A 23,365-nucleotide genomic window follows, 5' to 3' on the forward strand; every position below is an offset into this window, starting at 1 on the left:
GGGTTTAATTGCTCTCTCTGGTAATTCCTGCTGGGCCAAACCCCATTCTCTCCCCTTAGCCGTTACTCTATTCTTATTCGTAGAAAACTTGCCAAGACTGAAGTGAAGTTTTTTTAAGCAGGAGAGCCTCCAGGAGCTTAGCAGAATGGGATCTTTAAAGCCAAAATAAATGTGAAGTGGGAGCGTACACTGATTCAGGAATAGCAGTTGGGGTTGTGCTGCCTCACACAACTGGATGCTGGTGCAGGTCGGTGCAGGGGCTTTCATTCATCATAGGAAAGTAAGCAGGTTATTTAGCTTTCACACAGTGAATTTTCACATCCAAAACAAATCGGGATTTTCCAGCAAGATCAGTAAAATCTCTATAAAGCATGCAGTGAGAGAGCAGCTTTCAATCAGTTCTTTTCTCACTCAGATTCTACCACAAAATGTATAAACAACCATAATAAAATGAATGTTCTCAGTCACACAAAGGAAAATTCAAAGACAGGCTATTGTCTTCAGCTTTAAACCTGTGTAACTGAGAGGAAGGCTTGTCCCTAGTGCATGAACATGAAATGAAAATAATCCAGACATCATCCGTTTGTAGAGAAAAAAATGTGGCAGGCCAAAAGGTTAGCTGATTCTCTCTGCTTCACACCATGTAATAGCTTAAATTGTGTTTAAAAGGTTCTGGGAGTGACATCATTGTTTACATTCCCTTGAATCATCCTTTAATTGTAACAGTACAAAACCCTTTTAACTAGCCAAACTTGCTGTTTAGCTCCATCCTGCTGTGTCATGCAAGAGCTGATAAAACTTCCTTGCCTCTTATACATCCAGAAGATTGGGAAAAGCATTTCTCCCTGCACCTGGGTGCTGCATTATTATATCTTCTGATATTCCGCATGGGTTAAGGAGCAAAGTAATACTTGTGCTTTTAAGTGCTCATGAAGTCCTTTCCCTTCTCTTTGCAAATGAGCAATGGCAGTACTAATTCAGGAGTGAAGGGGAGGTGGGCTGTGTACCTAGCGACCCAGTGCTGCACAACACCACCTGTGGGGTTTATTTTTCTGCGAGGAAAGACAGAGACCTTGAGGCTTGCAACTGATAATCTGCAGTGCTTTACTTCCCTCCTTTCAAACACAGTCGCATGCACCTTCCTGTTGAGGGCTCTGGGCAATCTCTTCCAACAGCCATTTCCTGCATGGAGGCGTATTGTAATTAGGATTGCCCACAAGAAGGGTTTCCAAATGCTACTGTGTGGGCATGTGTTACGGCCCCTCTGGGAGCCGGCAGAGGCAGCTGGAAGAACATGTGAAGAAGCGAAGGGGAAAAACATGTTTTATAACTCCTGGAGGACACGCTGTAGTAGGCATCTGCACATAAAGGTCTGAAACACCAACCCCGTGCAACCCAGCCCAAAAGACGGGACGTCCAGACTCAGTGTCAGCTTTCAGGGATGATTCCTATGGCTACAAAGGGCCAAAGGGAGCCCTTCTAAGTAGCTCTGAGGGAACTGAGGATGAAAACTGGGATTCTGGGAGGCCCCATGCTCACATCACACACTGCAGGCTTCTAGAGATAGAATTGCTTAACTCCTAAATTATTGCATTCAGCACCGATTTCAGTCCATGGGACTTGAGTTAACCGCAAACAGGATGAATGCCTTTCAGAATAGCTGTTTCTGTGTATGTATGTGAAGTATCCCTACGAGCAGCCCCAATTGACTCACAGCTATAGAGGAACAAGCCAAGTAGCCCCAGGGTGGTTGGTGCTTTTCCTGCAAACTGACCTTGGTGTATCCATAAGGAAGAATTTAAGGTGTCCAACTTCTGAGCTGCAGGCTCTAAGGAAGCAAACATTTTGGCTGAGGTATTTGAGACTCATGAAGGTTTTGTAAAAAATGGAACAGGTAATGACTAGGTCAGGCTTCCTTGACCCTCAAATCAAGAACAATCCCAGCAGGGCTGCAAACTCCCCTCTCTACTTCCTTGGCAATCATGTTCCCACAGTTCAGAAAAACACAGGAAGATCTAAGGAAACCTATGTGGAAATGCAGAAGACAAAGGCAAGTGATCTGAAAATAGAAGGCTGGTCCCTATATTTCCTTTACATTCTGGGCCTGAGTTTAGTTTTTGGCTGAATTTTGAAATCTCAGGGACCATATGTTTTTGCCATTCCCTGCAGAGCACAAAGGAAAACTGTCTTGTTCAGCCTTTCATCATTCAAAGGGTTAGACAAGGTTCTTTCCTCCGTCAAGGGCTCCTCAGTGCTAAAAGCTTTACTGCTTAGAGCCACACCAAAAGCCCTGAACGCTGGTGACACACACACCCCGCACTGGCTGTGACTCCATCTGCACTTCTAGATATTCGGGGGAAATATCTAGAAAATGGCTTTTTGTAAAGCTCAGTACAGCAGGAAGACTTGGTGCATCTGCTTGCAGAAAGCAAGAGGTTCAGCTGCAGGTCTCAGGCAAGCGCACTTGGGCTTGCCAAAATCTCTGCAACAGGCACAGTTTTAAAGGCAAAACTCATTTTGGTAGAGGGAGGAGAGACTGTGCAGACTCTGTTATGGAAAGGCTGAGAAATTCCTCTTGGCTTCTTCTAATGTAAAAATTTAAGGAATCCCAAGCCCTGAGGGGAGCTTAGGAGACATCCAGGAAAGGGGGGGAGAGCAGGAGAGGGATGTAGGATGTAGTGGGGACAAGAAGTATGTGCCATAAAGACAGACTAATCCAAGGACTTGGAGGTGAGGGTATTGGACTGCCTCATAAGCAGCCCACAGACTTACTCACTATCCATCATAAAAGAGTTCTCAGACCTACTCACTATCCGTCAGAGTGCACAGTTTTATTGCACTGTTCCTAAAAGCCTAATACAAAACTTAACAACATCTGCATAGGGCAGTAGCTCAGCTGCCCTTAGTGTGTGAATTCACTGCTTACATTTCCAAACATTTCCGAATTCACCACTTCCATTTCCAAAAAGCACAGAGCTGAGACAGTCCCTCGGTACACAGGGTGTAACGCGACAGTGACCGCATGAGCTGCGAGCCCCATCTCAGCTACGGCAAAGAAAAGCACCGTCACACCAGATCCAGCTCTGTGAAGTGGGAACTGGACTTGACCCAAGAGATTCTTGCCCGGTTTGTATCCTGGTTATTGGTGGATTCAGGAGGTATGGTCAGCTTGTAAAAGCGGTTGCAAGATTTGCCTAGTTCAGTTCCCAATTTGTGTTAATTCCTGGTTCCGGGCAAGCTGGGGTTCCCTACACAAGTGTGTTCGGCACTTGGGCAGTGAGGAATTTGCACAAAATGGGCAGTTTTGCTCATCACAGCCTGGTGAGACCAGACTCCCTGCCTCCTCTGAACCTTCCTTCTTCCCCACTGGAGGAAGTGGCTCATGGACAAGTGTCCAAGGTCACACCTCTCGTTCAGAAAACCTTGCTTCACCTGAGGTGTTCTCATCCTGCCTTCCTTCTGATGATTGCAAGCTCTCTACTGCTGAAGCTCCGCTCCCTGGGGCAAGCTTCAAGCATGCGCTTATATTAAATGCCATTTCCAGATAATAACCTTGGCTGGTAGACTTTGGCAGCTTCTCCTATTTGCTCTGTGGCCTTACGAACAATTGAAGAAGTGCCTAACTTGGTGAGGAGATGCATTCTCTATTACACACATTTTGTGCCAGCTTATTTAGGCAGCCAGGCTTTTTTTTTGGTCATTGTGAGTGAGTACAGTCAGATGCTCTGCCTGAAGATGAGGACGGGAGGAACAGGACTTGGGAGCCTTCTGAAAGAAGACACTGGGGACAAATCTGTTTTGTTCCTAGCTGTTGTTTAGATATTCCAAACATCTTTTAATTACTTCCACTTGTAATTCCCATTCTAGCGGCATCAGGCTGGTTTAGAGGAAAAAGGAAAGGTAGAGCAAGGCTGATCAGAGAAAATATCAAACTAAGCATGTAGGGCTAAGCTTCAGTGTCCTTCTCATACTGACTTAGAAAGTCAAACGCTGCCTCTTGGAAATTTCCTGTGTAATTTTAAAAAATGCAGGTTGCTGTTGCTGCCCCCAAAACTGTTTTGCAATGTAAACTGAAAGCAGCTTCTTTGTTCATCCTCCCCTTCGCTGATGCTCAGCTGACCCTTGCTGCATATACTTTGCAAATGTCTTTGGAAAGAAAAGACGAGTTTCATCTCTAAATGTATATGGTATAGGGCAGATTTTCACCCTCCTTCAAACAGCACTGGCAATTTGGGAGACAAACTTACAAAAACCACAGATCACCTCCCACTGACTGTATGTAAGAAATCTCCTGTGGTGGCTGGAAACCTTTTGCCCTTGTGCATAAACCTACCAGCAACAAAAATATTATCTATTATATATTCCACCCAGCTTGGCATATTACTTCACACTGAAGCACATCACTTTGTACAAATACTTCAACATAATATGAACAATTCAGAGAATGTATGAAAGGACAGAGAGAACTCAAATGTACTTTGTTACTTTTATTGAAATTGATACGTGTTAGCAGACCAATGGGGAAATGTTTTTAATTTCTTAAAGAAAATATTGTAAATGTTTATTACAGAAACCTTCAACAAACAACCTGGGTTGTATTCTCAGTATTCTTTTGGGTACAATGCTGGTTTTTAGATGTTCAGAGAATATTCAGAAATACTTTAAGTTTTTTTTTCCTTGCCTTAAATAGCTGAATTCACATGAAGAGATTTCCAGTTGGTTTCAGGCAGAAGGCTCATATATCACAATCTTAAAAAAAAAATCTCTGCTTTTTATAACATTTTCCCACAGTAAAGCAAACGTTTAGGAATAACACTAATTAAGAGACACATTTTTGGTTTACTCGAGCTGATCAGCAGCCCGTACTGTCAGCTCTGCAACCCTCGGCTTTCCAGCACTGGAGGAAAGAAGAACCATCCCCTGAACGGCTCTGCCCTTGCAGCAGCGCAGCACCGAGCCCACAGCATCCGAGCTGCCAAACCCGGGGCAATCCCAGCTCCTCAAGCTTTTGACTTACCTACTGATACGTGACATATTTGAAATGTATACGTTAGCAAGCTAAGTTGCCCGTCCTTGTATATTCTATTTGTAGAGGAGGTTGCAAAATGAAACAACAACAACAAAAATTTGAATTTCAAACTGGCTTTAATTTGAAAGCGGTCAGGAAAGACCCAATTTTTATTCTTGAATCTTGTTAGTTTTCCAATATTAAATCGCTGAAATTGCTGAGTTTATTCCAATATCCCAAAAATTATTTGCATTGCTCATATATTAAAAATGTTTGGATGATAATGTCAGGGGGCAAAAGATGCTAAATTTTTCATGCAGGATATAAGATGTTGCTAGTGTCAAAAATTCTTAGCAGATTGCTTTTTAAAGGGCTTTTTTTTAACCAATCCATCCCATACCTACAACATGTGCCAGCTGCTGGTATCTGCACAATAATTCCTACATCAACATTTTCAAGCAGAAAGAACCTAAGGAGTTGAACATAAGTAAGGAAAAAGAAAGTGGACATTTAGTGATACTTGTGGAAGTGTCTCAGGAAATTTAAAGACGCGCTGTTTTGAAGCTGTGTTTTATAATAAGGCAGGAGATTATTGGGATGATGTTTGTGTGGTCACTTCGCCCTCCTAAACACCCACAAGGACTGAAAGCGCCACATATGTTGGGCAGCATGCAGATGAGACAGCGGTTGCAGTCGGCTACTGATATAGAAGGAGAGGGCACTCAGGCTCGTTGGCTGCGGTTTGGTATGAGCTGAGAGAGTTCTCTTTCACTTGGACACCTGGGCAGTCCTGAGTGGGAAGGGATCCCTAAGCTGGGCGGCCTCGCTGCTCTCAACCAGCACCCTGGGTGCTCAGTGTCTTTCACAGTTGAAAAACTTTCTGTCTGCATTGCAGATGAAATTGTTTGGATGCGAATCAGTCAGCCTCTTCAGCGCAACTCTGCCTAATTTTGACCACCGAGATCCCAGAGAAGGTTATGTACAGCCTGCAGAACAGATCTGTGCCTCTTTTGCCTTGGGAGGTCAAACAAAGTTTCATTGAATTCATTGCTGGAGGTGAACTTTGAGGGAAGAGTGGTTGAGGAGTTAATACCTCAATAACATCAGTGCTATCTGGAACCCTCCTACCGCCTGGCCCTGTTTCAGTTTGGCTTCTAGTCTAATTAGGGCACACAGAGACTCTGCTAACATGTTCTCTTCTAATGACGGACAAAGGGCTGACATCTCTAATGCTGCTTCCAAATCCATCATCAGGCTTTGCCTACAGGGATGGTTAGTGATGTGCCTGCCTTCCTTCCTTTGCCACAGGATGTGGGCATTGCCTTCTCTGTGCCTGGCACTGATTGGAAAGTGAATCTGGGTCAAAATCCAAAGTTATTAGGACCAAAATTATTAGGGAAGTAAGTTGGTAAGTAAGAAACCAAGTCAGCCCTAAAATGTGGGTATAGCATCTCTAGCCAGGCTTTTCACCCCCCTCCTGAGTAACAATTGCACTATGTCCCACTGTATCCTGGAGGCTCAGGAACCCTTGTGGCAAGACACACTTTCTCCCTTCTGCCCAATGCTCGTTATTATCTCTCTCTGATCCATGAACATCTATGGCGATTTATGCCTTCGTGAAAATCAGTCTGGATTTCTGGTAGTATGCCTTCTATGGGCAACTTTTCCAGCCTATTCAGATTTTAAAACTAGCATAGCATGCAGCTGGCCGCTCGTGCACGTGTCGGCCAGCTGGAGCACATTATGGGAATTCTCGGAGGGCTGCGCGAGCTTCCGATGCTGCGCCAGGTGCAGCTCAAGGTGTGGGCGCTGCTGTCGCTGTGCTGCGGGTTGCGGATTGTGGATTGCCCTCCCGGGGTGAGCTTGGGCGCTGCCGCCCCGGGTCGCCAGGGTTGCTGTGCTGGGGAGGCTCCTTTTTGCCCGTAAGGTTTGCTGCTTCAGGTTTTTTTCGGGAAAAGCTGGGTAAGGCCTTTGGAATGCAATCTTAGGCTTAGCTATTTATTCTGTAGGTAACTGTGGGGAAGGGACTGTAGGGGATGTGTGAAATTCACCCGGGCTAGTGCTTGCCAATCAGTTCCTTTCTGCAGAAGGAATACAGTAAATCCCCGAATGATCCCAGAAAAATCAAGGACAGTGATGCTTCACAGTGTTTCCAGAAGCTATTCTCTTGATGTTATACTATGATAATATGCTATAGAAATTTTGTGCTGTGAAATACATTCACTATCCAAGAAAAAAAATCATCACCGTCACAAAGAATTCCCTAGTAAGTAATAGAACATCTCCCTTACAAGAATTTGCAGTGTCATGAGTGAATGGCATTGTAATCCAGCAAAATCCTTACGCTTAATAAAATAATGAAAAGTCACAGGGCAGATGGAAAAATCCTTCTGTATCTCATTCACCTGCCCCTTGGCTTTTCAGATACCGGCGGGTTGCACCCCGCGGGGCCGCTCCGAAGGGCTCCCCGGGGCTCCCCGCGTCCCCGCGCCGCCCCAGCGGCCCCGCAGCGCCCCCGGGGCAGCCCCGGGCAGGGGCGGCCGGGCCTTGCCCCGCGCGTCCCCGCCGGCCCGGGCGCCACCTAGCGGCCCGCCCGAGGCGCCACCTCTCCTGCGGTACCGCGGGGAGCGGCAGCGCCGGCAGCGCCGGGCCCGCGTTCACCCGCCCGCTCGGGAGGAGAAACCCGCGTGTGAACGGGGCTTACCGTGCATCAGGAGCAGCGCCTGAAGGGCGTAGATGGCCAGCGCGGCGCTCGGCCTGGGGACCATCGCCGGTGCCCGCCGTATCCCGTGTCAGGCGCGGAGGAGAGGTCCGCAAACCGGGACAAAGTTTTATTTCCAGCAACAAGTTTCTGAAAGCCTGCGGGCCGGAGCGGGAAGGGAGGGGAAGAACAAGGCGTGCAGGAGTTCCCACTTGTTGATTCCAGTTAAATTGTTCTTTCCATTCACCGCTTCATCCTTGGGCTGCAGATTTTGTTTTGCTTTCTTCTCGAGGTGAAAGTTTTTAGGCTTTTTTTCCCCCCTTTTCACAATAACTTTATTCCTCGTTTCCCCCTCCTTTTCTAATTCATAGGGTGCCTGGGGGGTTGCATGAGAGGAGAAGGCTCCCCAGCCCAGCTGCGTGGTGCAAAGTAACTCAAGGGGTTAAAAAGCAAAGCAAAGCACCAGAAAACTTTGGCAAAAAGTTTCCTCCAGTCAGTGAGTGGCTGCTCCGAGCAGTTCCTTTCCCTGCAGTTTGGGATAAGGTGGCTGAACTGAAAAGCCTCCTCTCAGATGTAATTTATCCAGGGAGGTGCAGGTGCTGCGGAGGTCGGGAGGAAGAACGAATGTCTCCACTTGGGCGAGTTTGGCGAGGCAGGACGAGAAGGAGGGTCCGGGTCCCCCAGGCTGGCTACCTGCCGGGGGGCACCCCACAGCGCCCGGGGCCGGCAGCCGGCAGGCAGCGGGGCTTGGGCATGGCCAGATCCCGCCTTAGGTGTTTCTCTCTCCCTTTCCCCCCACCCCTCAGGGTTTGGTTTGCTTTCACTGGGAAGTTTGATGCGAGCCCGAGATTCTTTATAGGGACAGGAAAAAAAAAAAAAGAGGAAGGAGAGACGTCACCAACCGAGGCAAGGGGACTTCACTCTCTCTCCCTCCCTGTCATTTCACAGAGCTCCTGGATTTCCTGTTGCTGCTGCTGCCTGAGATGGGGCAAAGAAATGAGCCGAGTTGTTCCCCGACGCCTCCCAGCATCGCCGGTCCCTGCAAAGCCAGAGCTGTGTGAGCATCAAGTGGCAACATCTTCCCCCAGTCCTGTCCCGCTTCCCCCAAAAGCAGAAAGGTGGTTAGGGGGTTGGAATTTCCCGCCCGGCTCCGGGGCTCCCAGGGCTCCAGGGCACAGGAGCACAGAGGGACACCACCTCAGAAACAGGCTCTCTTGCAGGATCGCTGTCTTTGCCCCCCTTCCCCTGGTTATTTAGCAGGTTTGGGTTCTCTTTACGCCTCTCAGCGTATCCTGCTGGAATGCCACCTCAGTCCTGCCTGCCCTGCTGCCTCCCTTCTTGTGGCAGCCACCCTGTGCATCCCTCGCTCTTGGGGCACGGGGAAAGTTTCTTGTTTGAACAGGATATTTCAGGCAGCTCTAATGGTGGTATTATTTCTGTAGCACAGCTGCCTCCCTGATCTGTCATGGGTTTCTCGTAGCAGCTGCGTCTGTGTCACCTGAGCGTTATCTCCAAGTGCTTGGGTGTAGACAGATCCACCCACACATCAAGGCTTCCAGCCTGTCCGTGTGCCTTTGCTCTTGCCATGCCAGGCAGGATTTCAGCAGGGGAGAGCACTCCAGGGGTGGGACAGCATGGATTTGGCAGGGAACACTCAGATGCTCCCCCTTTTGCCCTCGCGCTGGGAGAGCAGAGTCTTTTCCAGGCTCAGGGCTGTTCCTTCAGCCACAGGTGCCGCCTGGGCCAGCACAGCCTCAGCTTTAAGAGTCAGAAGCTGTGCTTAGCTAGTGCCAGGCGTCCTGGGAGGTGCCTCAGTGCCCATAAGAGACACTTCTGGAAGTGCAGCTGGCACTCAGGTGATGAGGAGAGAGCTATTCCATGCTATTGCAATGCACATACCAGTTACGTGGCTTTTAATATACACAAACCACTACGCTGTACTGATAATTAGGGAGTTGGGGAAGCTCTACAGCTGCCCACACATTATTCCCAATAATGCCACAAGTGGGAAACTGGGGTTAAATGACCGATTGCAGCCTCACAGTAAAGCACTGTCAGCCCCATGGCTGCAGGACAGGGTTTGTTTGCATTTTTTGTTACTCTTGCTCAGTTCATCTTCAAAAGAAGAGAAAGCTAGCAGGTGCATTAGACCTTATACTGTATGTATATCAAGGGGTTTAGTGTAACTGAACTGTGATCAGGGTATTGTCAAGTTTTTCATGCCTCTTTTTAGTATGCTTCTAAATTCTTAACGCACAAGCATGTACGCTACATTAAACTGCGCTACAGCAAAGTGAGACTGAGTTACAAATCCATATGTTATCCTGCAAGGAAAATGGACACTTCAGAAGATCAGAATTGATACCTAGTGTTGCAATATCCCAAATTCAAACAATAAATTAAGCACAGAATAGCCTTAGATATTTCCAGTGTTATCAACAAGAGGCATCATTTCTCATGCGCAGTGTTAAATCAGGAACGCTTTTCTCAACATCACATGATGTCACCAGTTAATGCTAATTTTTATATAAATCCCCAGATCATTCTTAAGGTGATGAATGCTTTTTCTATGCCTAAAACTAATTTTTAGACAGTACAACTTCCCTCATATCTGTGTTGCAGTAATGGACTTCTAAATAGTTATGGATAACAGTAAAGACCAATCTTATAGGAAGTATAGCTGAACAATGAAAATTCTAGCTAAATTATAGAACTGTAGTTTATTTTTGATTTACAGAGAGTTGTTTAAGAATTCATTAGAGGTTACTGACCAGCTGCTACAAAATCATGTTGCATTTGTGTAATGCCCTAGATAATATTTTATCTGTTGATAAACTTAATTGACCTTTTAATTAAGATTAAAAGTCTACAGTGTGTAGTTTCACAAGGAATTTGGTGTCAGAACCTGGCCAAATGGTCCTGGGAACTATTTTTAATTCTTTATTTTCTCCCTCAAAATGTGCAAAATCAAAAATACAGTTGTAAGAATGGCACGTTTTGTCCCTGAGCATCTTCATGTGCTGGTAGCAACCTGTTTCAGCTTTTCCAAAGCATAGCAGATTGCCCTAACACAACAGCGTGTTCTGTTCATACATATGGGAAAAGCGATTTGCTAACTGGACTAGAACTCCGTAATAACTTGGTTTTTTGTGACAATTATTTCACCTGAGGAGCTAGAAGCTCCTTAACTAATATTAACAAATATCTTAGCCTCACAATACTCGTGGGAATTGAAGTAGGACTGGAAGAGGGCATTTCACTTCCTAATGAAACGCTTCTAGCTCTGCAAAGCCACCTGGCAGCGATATCAGTGTGACCATAGCTAAACAAAATAATAATAACAAGGAAGTTAAGATTGCTGTGTCTGGTGGAAATACTACTCAACTGGGATGGAAAGCAATAACCTGTTGAGAATTTAGCCAGGATATCAAGGCTGTGGCCTCGTGCACCATGAAGCGCTGGGACCAAGCAGTGCAGTTCTGTAGGACCAAGGACCTGCACCAGCTAGAGACTGACCGTCCCTTGGAGTGTCTTCCATCCTTTGTGGCATTGCCCTGACAGAGAGGATTACACTAATTATTCCCTTTTATTGGCTTGGCAGGGGACAATACCAGAGCTGGGAACTCCTTCACTTTGTCTGGCCCCTCTGTTGGTGCTCATTGTACGTACGTGTGTATAAAGGAAGCGCAGCAGAGGGAATGGCCGTTGATCAGAGCAGGGCCTGGAATTGCATTCTCCACTGCATGCTGCGTTTAGCCTTAGCCAAAGGTAAAACGTATCTATCCTAAATGCAGCTGCCCGGACATCGGGTGTCTAATGGGGCTGGTTACCCAGGCTGCCCTGCTCACTCACCGCAGACACAGGCTCTTCCGACTCATCCCAGCTGTGCAAACCTCTCTTTTACAAACCTGCTTTGGCAGGTGCCTGTTTGCCTCCCTCAACAATAGCAGAGGGAAGGGAAAGGTTTAGCCTATAAACCTGAATTTTAGATGGCTAATTCTGCCCTTTGTCGTCAGATGGAGGCAAAGACAGCTTTCCTATGAGTTTAACGGAGACAGTCCTGACTAGAGGTATGTTCTACAAAATGGAGTTGTTCTCCCAATCAGCTCTTGTGCCTTCAGCTGGAGAGAACTGATATTCACAGCTGTGTGCTACACTAGTGAGTGCTGGCTTGGGCTTCCAGAGCTGGGCTTTGTCTGCAGAAGGAGAAGCAAGCAGAACCTCACAAGAAAGACATTTTTCTGTGTTAGTGATCTGTGGTAGGAGAGGAGAAGGGTAGTGACTACCTTGAAGGACAGTGAGTTGGCAGGCCCGACAACTTTCATTGCGCTGTGCTGTATCAAGGAGTTCTCCTTTTCCTGAGAGCACCTAGAGCATTTTTTGATGGACAGCTTTCCACGTCCTGTAAATTTAAACCCCCAGAAAAGGTGGTGGAAACAGGCAGGAAATTACCAATGTGCCTTGCACTTTGCTGTGTTGTTCGGGGATAAAACAGTGCATGTCTCGTAAATTCAGTTATTATTTATTTGAAGCATGGGGTGCCTTGGAGACATATACTGACCTCCAAGACAGGCAAGGTGCTGGCTGCATATGGCCAGTATCCCTAAGCCAGTAAAGAGCAGTAAACCCATCATTTCCTAGGATACATAGTCCAGTCCCACCTCAATCCCACAGATGGTAGCACTGCCAGCCGTAGCTGCCTTAATCCTGAGGAGAGCTGCAAGGCCATCGCTGGGTGTGCCTCTCTCTGCAATCTGGGCAGGCTGTCTTTTACGCACACACATCCCTTGAGGATCGAAAGACAAGTTAACATTGGCAGTCTGTGAGCAAACAGGGTGGGGAACTCTTTGATGACAGTGTTTTTCATTGGGAAATGGCATGTTATCAAAAGAGAAACCTTCTGTGGGAAGTCTCAGTTTGGAATAACTTCTGCTAGGGATGCCGTTTCTAGGGAAGGAAAGCACCATCCCAGCCTTGCCTGCAACTTGGTGATCTCCATGTGTGAAGTCTGGTTTCAAGACACCAGCCTGAATTAGGTCAGAAAACTGTCACATCTTGCAGGAGTCTTCTGTTCAGCAAGTCCCTTGCCTGCTTCATTCAGCTTCCTGCAGACACGTTTGCTTATTTATTCCTTTGTTTTGAATAAAACAGAAAAAAAGGCCTCAAGAAAACTCCATTTGGCTCAAACACAGAATAGGAACAAAATGTTTCTCTAGCTGGGAAAAACATTTCCTGCATAGCTTTGTTCAAATACACAGTAGTACACAGGCTATTAGAAGCCTAACAGCAAGAAGTGTGGGGCGAGCAGAGCCATGGGCAGGTTTCTGATGGGCTGCTGCTCCTCTGCGGGATGGCAGCTTCAGAGAGGACAGGAAGCACACACAGTGATTAACAGAGTCTCTGGGCACCTTTCTTCTTTATACAAGAAGGGAAAACACGACAAAGAAGGGTTTAATGAATCATCTGAAGCCACAAAGCTGGACGAGGCATGTCAGTCACTTCAACAACAATTACAATGCAAAAGTATAAGTAGTATACTGCAAGCAATCTTATTTTTGTTTAAAAACTGTCAAGAATGAGGAGATTTCCTCTGATATGACCTCCTATCCGTCCCTGCCTTGCATCCCGGCAGCCTCTTCTCTCGCTATCCAGTTGAGGTTTGTCACTGCTTGGATCCGCTGCCGTTCCAGCCCCAGTCCCAGCCTGTTCTGCTGCTCTTCCCTTGCATGATCTTTCTTGCACTTGCACTGGTGCAAAAAACATGGGGACCTGTCTGAAAAACTTAAACACGTGTGTTCAGACACCAGAGGAAAGCAGAAAATTTCATCCTTTTGCTGGAAACATGGGAGATTAAAGGATGAAAATTACTTACCTCCCATTCTACGGTGCTTTGAACTGTAGTCTGTTCTTTTAAGCTTTAACATGGGGGAAATGTGTGATGTTCCATCTCTTTGTGTTTCCTCTCTAAGGTTGTTTTTTAGCATCTCCTTGTAGCTCTTTGACTTGAATCCTTTATAACTGAGGCTGCCTGGGGAGATCCTTACAGCTTATAAATATAATCTAGGCCCTGGGCCCATACGGCTCTTAGGAAGAATTAACTGGTTTGGAGCAGTAGACAGAGTTCTGAGCCAAGAGTACAAAACAAGAGAAATGTTAAGGAAAATAAATGGCCATCAACAAAGGAGACAGGCACGAGGTTTGATCACTATTTTGTTTTGCTAGAGTCTGTGGCAGAAAGACAAAGATATCCACCTAATGAGGAAGGAATTCATGAGCGAGGTTTCATCCATACACAGCATTTGAGGTAAGAAAAATATTCCATCCCTTTGAGGTACCTTCACCCAGATCTTCTCCCTGCAGTGACCTTCCTCAGTCAGAGGCCAGATTTCTTGTGAAAGGCTTTCCTTCGCCAGAGTATGAACTTCAAAGTGTGAGAAAAATGGGTTTCATCCAGCTGTAGGTCTCAGAGCAAACAACTGAGAATGCTCATTTTATTTCTTTTTCTTTGGATTCTAATTCTCTCTTACTTTTTCTTTTTTTGGGGGATAAAGAAGGATTTTCTTGCAACTAAGACTGAAAATGAGAAACAGGATTCGCATCCATGGTGCTCTGCAGACATTCCCTTTATGCTGAATGTTTCTGCTCACGTCTCCAAAGCACAGTCACCAGTTAGAACTGTCTGATTCAAATAACTGGAGCAGAGGGAGAGAAGCTTTAGAAGAATAAGAAGCACAGACAGGTCTTGACAGTGGCAAGACTGAAAAACACAAGGGATTCCAGAGGACTCGCATTGATCAAGACATCGGTCACAAACGTGTTAGGGTTGATTCAACCCATAGCACAAGGCTGAGGTCCTATACTGTGAGCTTTTTAACTTGGTACCAGAGGGGTACCATGCTCCAGTTTATCACTGAAGTCTTAACATATACCCACGCTTAGTGCAAAGGTTTTTAAAAGCTATGTTATAAATGCTAAACCCCAGCCCAGCCTTCCCCTCCTGGTGCTGCCTAGTGCAATCTGCCGGGGGGGGTTTGGATCGGCCTGTGCTGGCCTATTTTCTCAACCCATTTGCTGCTTTTTAGTGATTGCAGTAACCACAGAGCAGCATCTGCAGCAGTGTGAGATGTTCCCTTCAGCACTGACCTGGAAGGCCAGTGGGGAGCGGCCAGGACAGCCCCAGACGTCCCACTCTCCAGGAGGACCATCCAGCAAAGCTACACATCCAGCCATCACCTGTAGAGCATAAGATAATCTTGCAGTGGTGTGGGTGTCATTAATCACAATGATTTTTTTTCCTCCTGTTGCGTGTATTAAAAGAATATGCTCAGCACTCCTTTCATTGAGCTGCCATCTTTCTGTTAGATTTCACAAGTAAATGCTTCTCGTCTCCATAGGGTGAGCATTGAGATTATCGCTGATTACACTAGCTCCAAAGTAAACCAGAGAGAGCTACATGACTCAGTGCAGCACAGCCTTTGAGGCAAAAATAGCAGGCTGGTGTGCTGAGATGATGGAGAGAATGAAAGAGACACTGTCTACCAAAACTGAAATGTCTGCAGATGAGCTTTCAGCCAATGCAGAGCCAAAAGAAATGTTTCTTCCATGGACTTACTTATTTTTGAAATCTGAAAGGAAGCAGTTGCTAAAGACAAATGGACATTGTGCTGAAGGTTTTAGAAATGAGACATGGGGGCAACAAAGACACTGATAGTGAAACTGCCATCACTGATCTTCATTGTCCAAGTGAATATGAACTGAAAAGCTTGAGCTGAAGCCAACAGAAGCGAATAGGAATGAATGGGAAGATTCCCACTGCCTCTAATGAGTTTTGGCTCTGAACCTAGATGGAGAAACGTAACTAGCAATGAGTAAACTAGATTCTAAAAATCCTTTCACCTTTAACAGAACAGAGCGGTATTAGTGAAATGACAAAATCTGTTTATGGTGCAGTTTTTTTCAGGATGTGGCTATGTCCCACACTGAATAAAAAGCGAAGCTTCACACATTGTCCTTGCATAGATCAGCAGCAGTGTTGAAGGAAAGCAGAAGAAATATTTCATATTTGTTCATCATCTATGCTTCGCATAGAATCCAACCTTAGGAGACCATGATGGCTTTTACAGGCAGGCAGACTAGGATGTAAGAGTCTTTCTCAGCAAGGTCACCGAGTGAGTCAGCGCAAGGCCAGGAATAGCGCTCAGGACCAGCATGTCTGAGCGGCTGCGTGGGGCTGGAGACAACAGGCTCTCCTTTGTCTCCGGGGAGTCACCGGCCTGGCCAGGGAGCTCTGCTCAGGCCCTTGTTTCAGGACAGTCCATGCCATGAATTTCAGAGATAAAGTAGACACTTCTTGGACGCTGTTTCCTGCTAAAAAAAACCCCAAAAAGATAACAAGACCTTGCTATTCTCAGCAATTGCACTCTGCTGTTTTGCCCGTGAGTTAAGTCAGATATGTTATTCCTGTTTTGTGCTCTTCTTTCTACAAGTTTCTCCATTAGCGCTCTGTTAAACTCAGTGGGATGTCAGACATTAGATGGGAGGAATGATGTAGCTGTCAGGGCATTAGCCTCCTGTTCAGTAGCATGATTCAAACTGCTCCTCTGCCAAAGCCCACCTGTACGTTCCTGGAAAATTCTCTTGATCTCTCTGTCTTTCCGCTCCTCATCTGTAAAGCTGGGTTAAGTTTATATCTTAAAGACACAGGGGTCTCATAAAAGTCGTGCTTCAGACTCTGCAGTAACTCCAGCTGTCAAGCACTGTAGTTATCCCGAACACGGAGTCTCAGCCTGTCGAGACACCAGATTTAGTAGCAAGGTGACAGTGTGCTTCGGGGTTAAAATGGGAGAAGGATGTCACTACAGGCTTCCGAGGTAGCACGGGACGGGGGTGAGACCGACTGGTCCTGGCAAGCTGAACTGACACTGCCGTGCAGTAAACCTGTATCCCAGGGCAGGTGAGTTCTGCCTCTTTCTGCCCATAATGTTCAGCAACAGGTGAAGCTTGCAACTGAAAAAAAAAAATGCACTTCTCCTTTTTAAATGATGCAAAACTTGGTGTTTTCTGGAACCCAGGCACCTGCCATCTCACAGCCTGTTTACTAACATTTAAAGAACAAAGTAGTTATTTTTTAAAAGCCTTAATCTCCCTAGCAATGCCACAAGGCTCTTTTGTACAGAGGTTCTTTGTCTTCTGGGCATCAGGGAGGATGAAAAATACTGCAGGAGTTTTGTACTCTAAACGATGGAAGGGAGGAATAGCAAGGGCTTTCAAGAGGAAAAATGAGAATTTCAGATTCACCAAGGTGGGCTCTGAAGACTGACTTGTGGGTTTCTCATCTCTGCTTCTCTCTCTTATAATCTCTTTGTACAAGTATTTGTCTTAGTCTCTTGGCTGGTGTGTTTGGCAATTAGCATCTGCATCTCTAATCAGAGCAACCTTTTTAGTCGTGTGTAAGCTAGTACTTCCTCCAGATAAGAGTTAAACTCACAGTCTATTTTAAAAATGCAACCAAAACGTGCTGTTTAATCTTTTTTCTCTTAGCTTTATGGACTTGCTCCATTTCTCCTTGAAGCACTGATTGCTGGAGAAATCGCCACCTGCAGCGAACTGCACATTTGCTCTGAAGCTGCGTGTCTCTCGTTACTCATAGGTTTGTGCCAACAGTTTGTAGGTCACAGAAAACTTTCTCTTCTTATCCAGACTCCAAGGACATCCTCAGATTTATTGCCCCTTTCTACTGGCTTAGCCCAAGATGGGAGCGCTTGGCGCGGAGGCGGGTTGTGCTGCTGCCGCAGCGGCGGTGCCACACAGAGGAGTTTGCCTGGGAGGCTTTGGCCATTTCACAGGAAGGGACAAAAGGAGAGAGCTCCACTGGGGCTGCCTGGGCTTTGCCTCACTCCAGACTCACATCTCTAACAAAAGGACCAAATCTTTCAAAAAAAGCTGGGAAGGAGCGGCGGAATTGCACTTCTCTCTGTCCACACAGTGTGTCACCCTTACTCCATGTCATGGTGCGCTCATAGAACATTGCTACCGGATCATAAATGACTTCTAAAGGAACAAGCTTCACTAACTTACAGTCCATAAACTGTCACTGTGCAGGTGAAATGGAGATTTTACTGGTGACATCTTTAGCCTGCAGAAGGATTGAACTAGCAGCTTCTTCTGAAGGAAGAGGCAGCCTTGGGAAATGAGCCATTGGGGAATCCTGCCAGCACCAATGGGTTGATGGGGGTGTTGCAGAGCCCAAAGCTGCCTCTTCCTTCCCAGCATTGTCCTGGAGCACTGAGGAAAGCAGTTGTCCTTTCAGTCTTTCCTTCAGGATTCATAACCAAGGATTCCACCTGCCAAATGCTGCTTTGCCAGAGCGAACAGCCATGAACACCAACACTGGCAGCAGAGCCTCTTTAAAAAGATTCAACTGTTGCTTTCACATGTCACAGCCCTTCATGTCCCCCCAGCTCTTTCTGAGTCACTCTGGCCTCTGTCTTCTTTCCAAGGAGACAGGTGACTGTATTGGAGGTGTACCTGTGGGGTGGGATTCAGCACTTCTTTCTATTCCCCAGCTATGTTGGCTCTGCTGCTCCATTTCAGTGGTTTTTTGTAACTCTATTAGAGGTACATTGCAGTACCCGTTGCAGCTGAGGCTCAGAAAGCCCATCACTTCAGTGGGACTGTTTCAGGAATAAGAGACTATTCAAAGTGCATAATGGTAGCAGAATCTGGCAGATGGAAACAGACACAGAGATGTAACAAAGAGCGTTTCAGAAGGTGCTTTCTGCCAGTTTTATGCACTGTATTGAAGTTCAATAGGCACGAAACCACCAAGGTTCTATAGAAATCTAACATTTTTACAGGGATTGTTTGAAAATATGTAAGCTGCATCTTCTGTTAGTGTATGCTGGCAAAATCAGTAGAGCTCTGCTAATGGGCACTGTCTGCCTCTCTGTGCCATGTAATTGAGCAACAAATGAGTTGTCTGCCATAGATTGCTGGAGTATGGTCACAAATTGCAGACTGAAATTATTAGCCTGTGTTAAAGCATACAGCGTTCTTCTAGAAGGGTTTTTCCTTTAGCCCCATGAACATCAAAATAATGCTACAACCCGATGGCTGAATAATAACATCATTCAAATCCCTTCTCCTAGCCTGGAAGACCCGAGCTGAAGTTTAGATGTCCCTTTGACAAGTAGTGTCATGACACTCATACAGCTCTCATATTAACTCAGTTCTGTGTGATTTGACTGTTCTTTGTGAAAAGAGCAATGCCTCTGAATGACAAGGAAAATATTCCTGGGTCAGCTGCTAATACTTGCTTTTTGCCATCGTGTTTGGCAGTAGCTTATTACAAATGTTGGCCTGCACGGCAATAGAGATTTTGCAATGATTTGCAATGTTATAGTGATAAAGAATTGTTTACTGCTGCAGTCTCATAACAATGTTGATGTCACTCCTGCACCCCCTCTGAACAAAAAGCATGATAGGGAAAATGGTCTAGAAAAGGAGAGAAAATATGGATCTTATTTTAATAGCTAATGCCCACTGAACACTTCCCCTGGTTGAGTATCTTGGCTTCTTCCTTTCCACAGGCCACGTCCCTCTGGCAACTATGGCAGTTGCTTGCACTGAAAAGTCACATTATTCAGTTACAGTCCTAGCTTCTTTTAATGCAATTTAACAGCTGGAAATGAGGAGGAGAGCAAACAGCACGGGAGCAGCCAGCTCCCTGCGCTCCCCCAGCAGCCGGCCCTCACACCGCAGCTGCAAAGACCTGCTGCGCAGGGTGGAAACGCAGAACATCTTTTCTTTGGCCTCTGACATTCCTTCTGCTTTTGCACAGGAGGAGGAAGAGCGGCAGGATGAAGGCCTGTGGGCTGCTTGCCCACAGATTCTTGCAGAGAGGCAGCACATGTCTAAGGATGCTCGGAAGAAACAAGACTGAGCAGGGAACAGCACGAAGGAATAGGTGAGGGAGAAGCAGCTTTCTGTAATGTTCTCCATTTAGCACAGGAACATTTAAGAACTTAAGACCATCCATAGTACATCATATCAAAGATTCATCTACTCCATCACCTTGACAGGGGCTCGAATTGGAGACATATAAGAAAGCAGCAAGTAAACAGTCTTTTCCAGGATTAGTTTCCCAGCCTGCAACTGTCTGGGCACATGATAACTGAGAGGTCGTGTCTTTTTGCTTAACAACTCTTGCTGTCTTCGTCCGTCACGACCTTAACCGCTCTCTTCTTGAGGGCAGGTATGCTTTTGATATCCACAGCAAGTCTGCAAGGTGGATGCAGAAACATCTCCTTTGGCTTCTTTGCAGTTTCTAATAGTTTCATTTACTGCTCCTCAAGTTTCTCAGTGCAACTCCTTGTGCCACTCCCATGATTTTAGACACTTAGGTCATTCCCTCCCTCAGTTACTTGTTTTTCAGACTGGAAACTCCCAGTTTAGCCAGCCCTGGCATTGAAGCTGTTCCATATCACATTTGTTTAACCTTTTCCAATGGGGATCAGTCTCTAACTTAATGCTAACAAAAGAAGCAATAACTTCCTCCACACCTATGGAACAAAAAGCCCTGAGGAGTGATGAATCAGACCAAGTCTGCAGAAATGGGTTTCAGTTGAGATAGAGAAGGTTCTGGCCCTCATAAACCCATAATACATTCTAAGAGAACTGTAGAGAGTTTCCCATTAGCCAAGAAAAAAGAGACGCCAAGCAGAGAGCGCTCTTGAAACTATTTGGGAAACGCAGGGACCCTTTCTGAGACAAATTTCCCAAGTGTCTGAATCTCTTTATTCCTGTGCTTAGCTGAGGTTTTGTTTTCACCCAGGCTCACACTTTGTGCTGGGTTCTCACCAGAATCCATTAAGAAGCCACCAGTGCCTGACACCCCCAAACAAAGACCTCATGCAGAAACACCATCTCCCCCAGCTACAGCCCTACAGAACTTCATTCTCTCCTTCCCTTCATACAACTTTCCCCCAAATGTCAGTGATTTTAGGGTCCCTCCATGCTCAGAAGTTCAACCTGAGTTGCCTTAGAGGGGAGTTAATCATAAAGATGTTTATCTCTTTCTCATTATTTTAAAAGCCTCAAGATGAGCATGTAAATTCCCACAGGGAAATCCCAGCCACAGACTGTGATGAGCCCATGATCTTGATCTGGAGATCACGATGGACACCTGGTAGTGCACTGGGCTTTGCATTCAGTCTGATTTATCCTGGACAGAGCACTGTTACCAAGGGCTGTCTTGCCCTCTGTTCTTGCATGAGATGACAGTTAAAGGCAATGCTACGGATGATTTGATCGTTTCTCTTTTCAGCTGCCTGCGGTCTATTGCCACGTGTTGTCTCTGATGTGACAGAGGCCCTGACAGCCATTATATGGGAAAGTCCAGAGAAAATGGGAAAGCTGCTTATTTTTCTTGGCATATGAATGATTGTTCTGGCCAAACTGAGTCCAGCTTTGTGTGTGTTTATGTCACACTTTATTATTTGCATGGCTAGCCCTGGTATAGGTTTCAGGGGCTGGTGGTTTTGTAATTTATACAACCCTTGGTCCGTCTGCTTTTGCTGTGCTCCGCTGTAGTTGTGGCCTTTTCCTTTTTTATCACCACTTCCTCCTGAGGGAGCAGTAAGTTATGGTCAGAGGTTAACCTCATTTGCTGAGGCATCCAACTTCTGTGCCAATAGATACATGAAAAAGCAGAATGGAGATGAGGAGATGGGAAAGAAATAAACCAGATATTCTTCAAATGACATACCCAGCCATTCTTACTGAGACAAAGAAACAAAGGGATTTCTGTAATGGCTGAAATCAATATCAAAACCAGCATTCTGTCTTTGTAACTATATCATACCAACACTTTGGAGGAAAAGGACAACTCCATTAAATAAAACTTGAGGAACCATATGCCTGCCATGGGCTTTGCTCTCAAAGCCAATTTGCTTCCTGAGCCAAATGCTGTTTGGTGGACACCTTACAGCATAATATCCCCTCATTGCTACAGGTTTTTGACATAGTTCTGTGCAAGGGCCCTTCCCTTGTGCATGCAGTGGTGCTGAGCTCTCGGATGGCATTTTTTCATAGTGAGTTCTTCAGGTTAGCCAGGCATAAAGATGTTTCTTTGTGTCGCTATGGCAAGTGACTGCAACGCAAACTTTCACATTGTGCTCTCTACCTACAGCTTTAGAAGGAGCTAGAAAAAGCACATTGTGTGACAAAAGGTGTTGTGAGGCTTTACACCAGCGCCAGGGAAAGGACGGGCTTGGATGTGTTTGTGATACAAGACCTCGAGTGTCTTAGATTTGTCTGGGCCACTCACGCTAGTGTGTGAGAGCTGCAGTTCAGGGTTAGTGACTCTGGCAACTATAGTGTATTTCCTTTAAAGTCCAAGCTCTTGGAATCTGGAGAATGTGCCAGATGCTGATGCCAGGCTTTGGGTTTTTTTCAAGGTAGATTCTAGCCTTTGTATGTATGTGTCTGTCAGTATGTCTGTGTGGGAATGTGGGGAATGTGATTCCTTTTCCTTCAAAAACATACTAGAACTTTATCACTGATGTGGAAGAAGGAGAAGGAATAAACAATTCTTCAAGCTGTGGTAGCAGCCAGAGATTTTCTGGCCTTCCTCACAATGAGATTTTGGTCTGTTATTCACAATACCCTGTCTCCTAATTGCAAGAGATACTGCTCAAAACATGGCCTCGGTGCAGTGTCTTCATCACTGAAGGTGGACAGAGAGACCCACTAGTACTGTACCAGCTGTATCATTGGTCCTGCAAAGCTACAGAACATTTCTCGAGACCTTAGGGTGGTACTTTATCTATTTAGTGTTTTTATGTATTTCTATAGTTTCTATTATCTCCCTCCCTTCCTTCCTTCCTTCCTTCCTTCCTTCCTTCCTTCCTTCCTTCCTTCCTTCCTATTGAACAAAAAATAAGGATTCATTTCTACCTACATGTTCCGTCCTCCCCTTCCTGCCCCACCATTTTTTTTCATGACTTCGCACATTAATCATACACGTGCAGTGTTGGTGATCAAGCAATTATCCAAGTAATCATCAAGCTCAGTTGCTGGTTCTAGGGCAGGGCCTGTGGTTTGATTGACAGCTGTCAGGAATGTTCTGCTCCTAGAGATCACTCACATCTCAGGCACCAACCCACTCTGCTGTTTGACCACACACTGAGATTTGTTTTCTACTGTCTGTCCAGCATTGTCCTCTCCACTAATGTCATCTGGTCTTTTCTCCAGTAGTCACCACGAGGAAATGATCACCATCCCTGTTGCTGGCTATTGCTTATTGATCAGTTTCTGGAATTAACGATGACTCAGATGCCCTAATCTATGAGAAGGCGGCTCAGGCAGCGTGAGCAGAGCAGTAATAATCCAGCTCCTTCGCGGAACTGCGGGACTTGTATTTCTCACTCGTGCTCCTTTCATTTTCCCGTGGTGTGGGGGTTAATAGGACAAGCTCTCTGTTCGCAGCCCTGGGTGGGCATCCTGTGTGTCTCAGCAACCCTGGGTGTAGTGACACTACTTCTGTTGCCTTGGTGGAGCTCTGTCCTAACTTTGGCACCAGCCTAGATGATTCTGTTAGCGCTTGCTGGATGGAGCAGCTTATCAGCCATGGCTGATAGCTGGCTGGCTCTGCAATG

At 46.0% G+C, this 23,365-nt stretch overlaps 1 protein-coding gene across 1 annotated transcript in view; it reads right to left on the minus strand.

Annotated features, from left to right (window-relative positions):
- LOC308045343 (vascular endothelial growth factor receptor kdr-like) overlaps positions 1–7,776 on the minus strand; it is a gene marked incomplete at both ends in the record, with an annotated part of 124,908 nt that extends 117,132 nt beyond the window's left edge. Inside the window, one exon of the mRNA XM_080352581.1 lies at positions 7,713–7,776. Coding sequence (XP_080208707.1) covers positions 7,713–7,776 — 64 coding nt within the window. The remainder of the gene's footprint in view (positions 1–7,712) is intronic.
- Between the last annotated feature and the right edge of the window lie 15,589 nt (positions 7,777–23,365).

The sequence above is a fragment of the Nesoenas mayeri genome (genome assembly GCF_963082525.1).
Source record: "Nesoenas mayeri genome assembly, chromosome: 13".
In the NCBI taxonomy this organism is placed as follows: Eukaryota; Metazoa; Chordata; class Aves; order Columbiformes; family Columbidae; genus Nesoenas; species Nesoenas mayeri.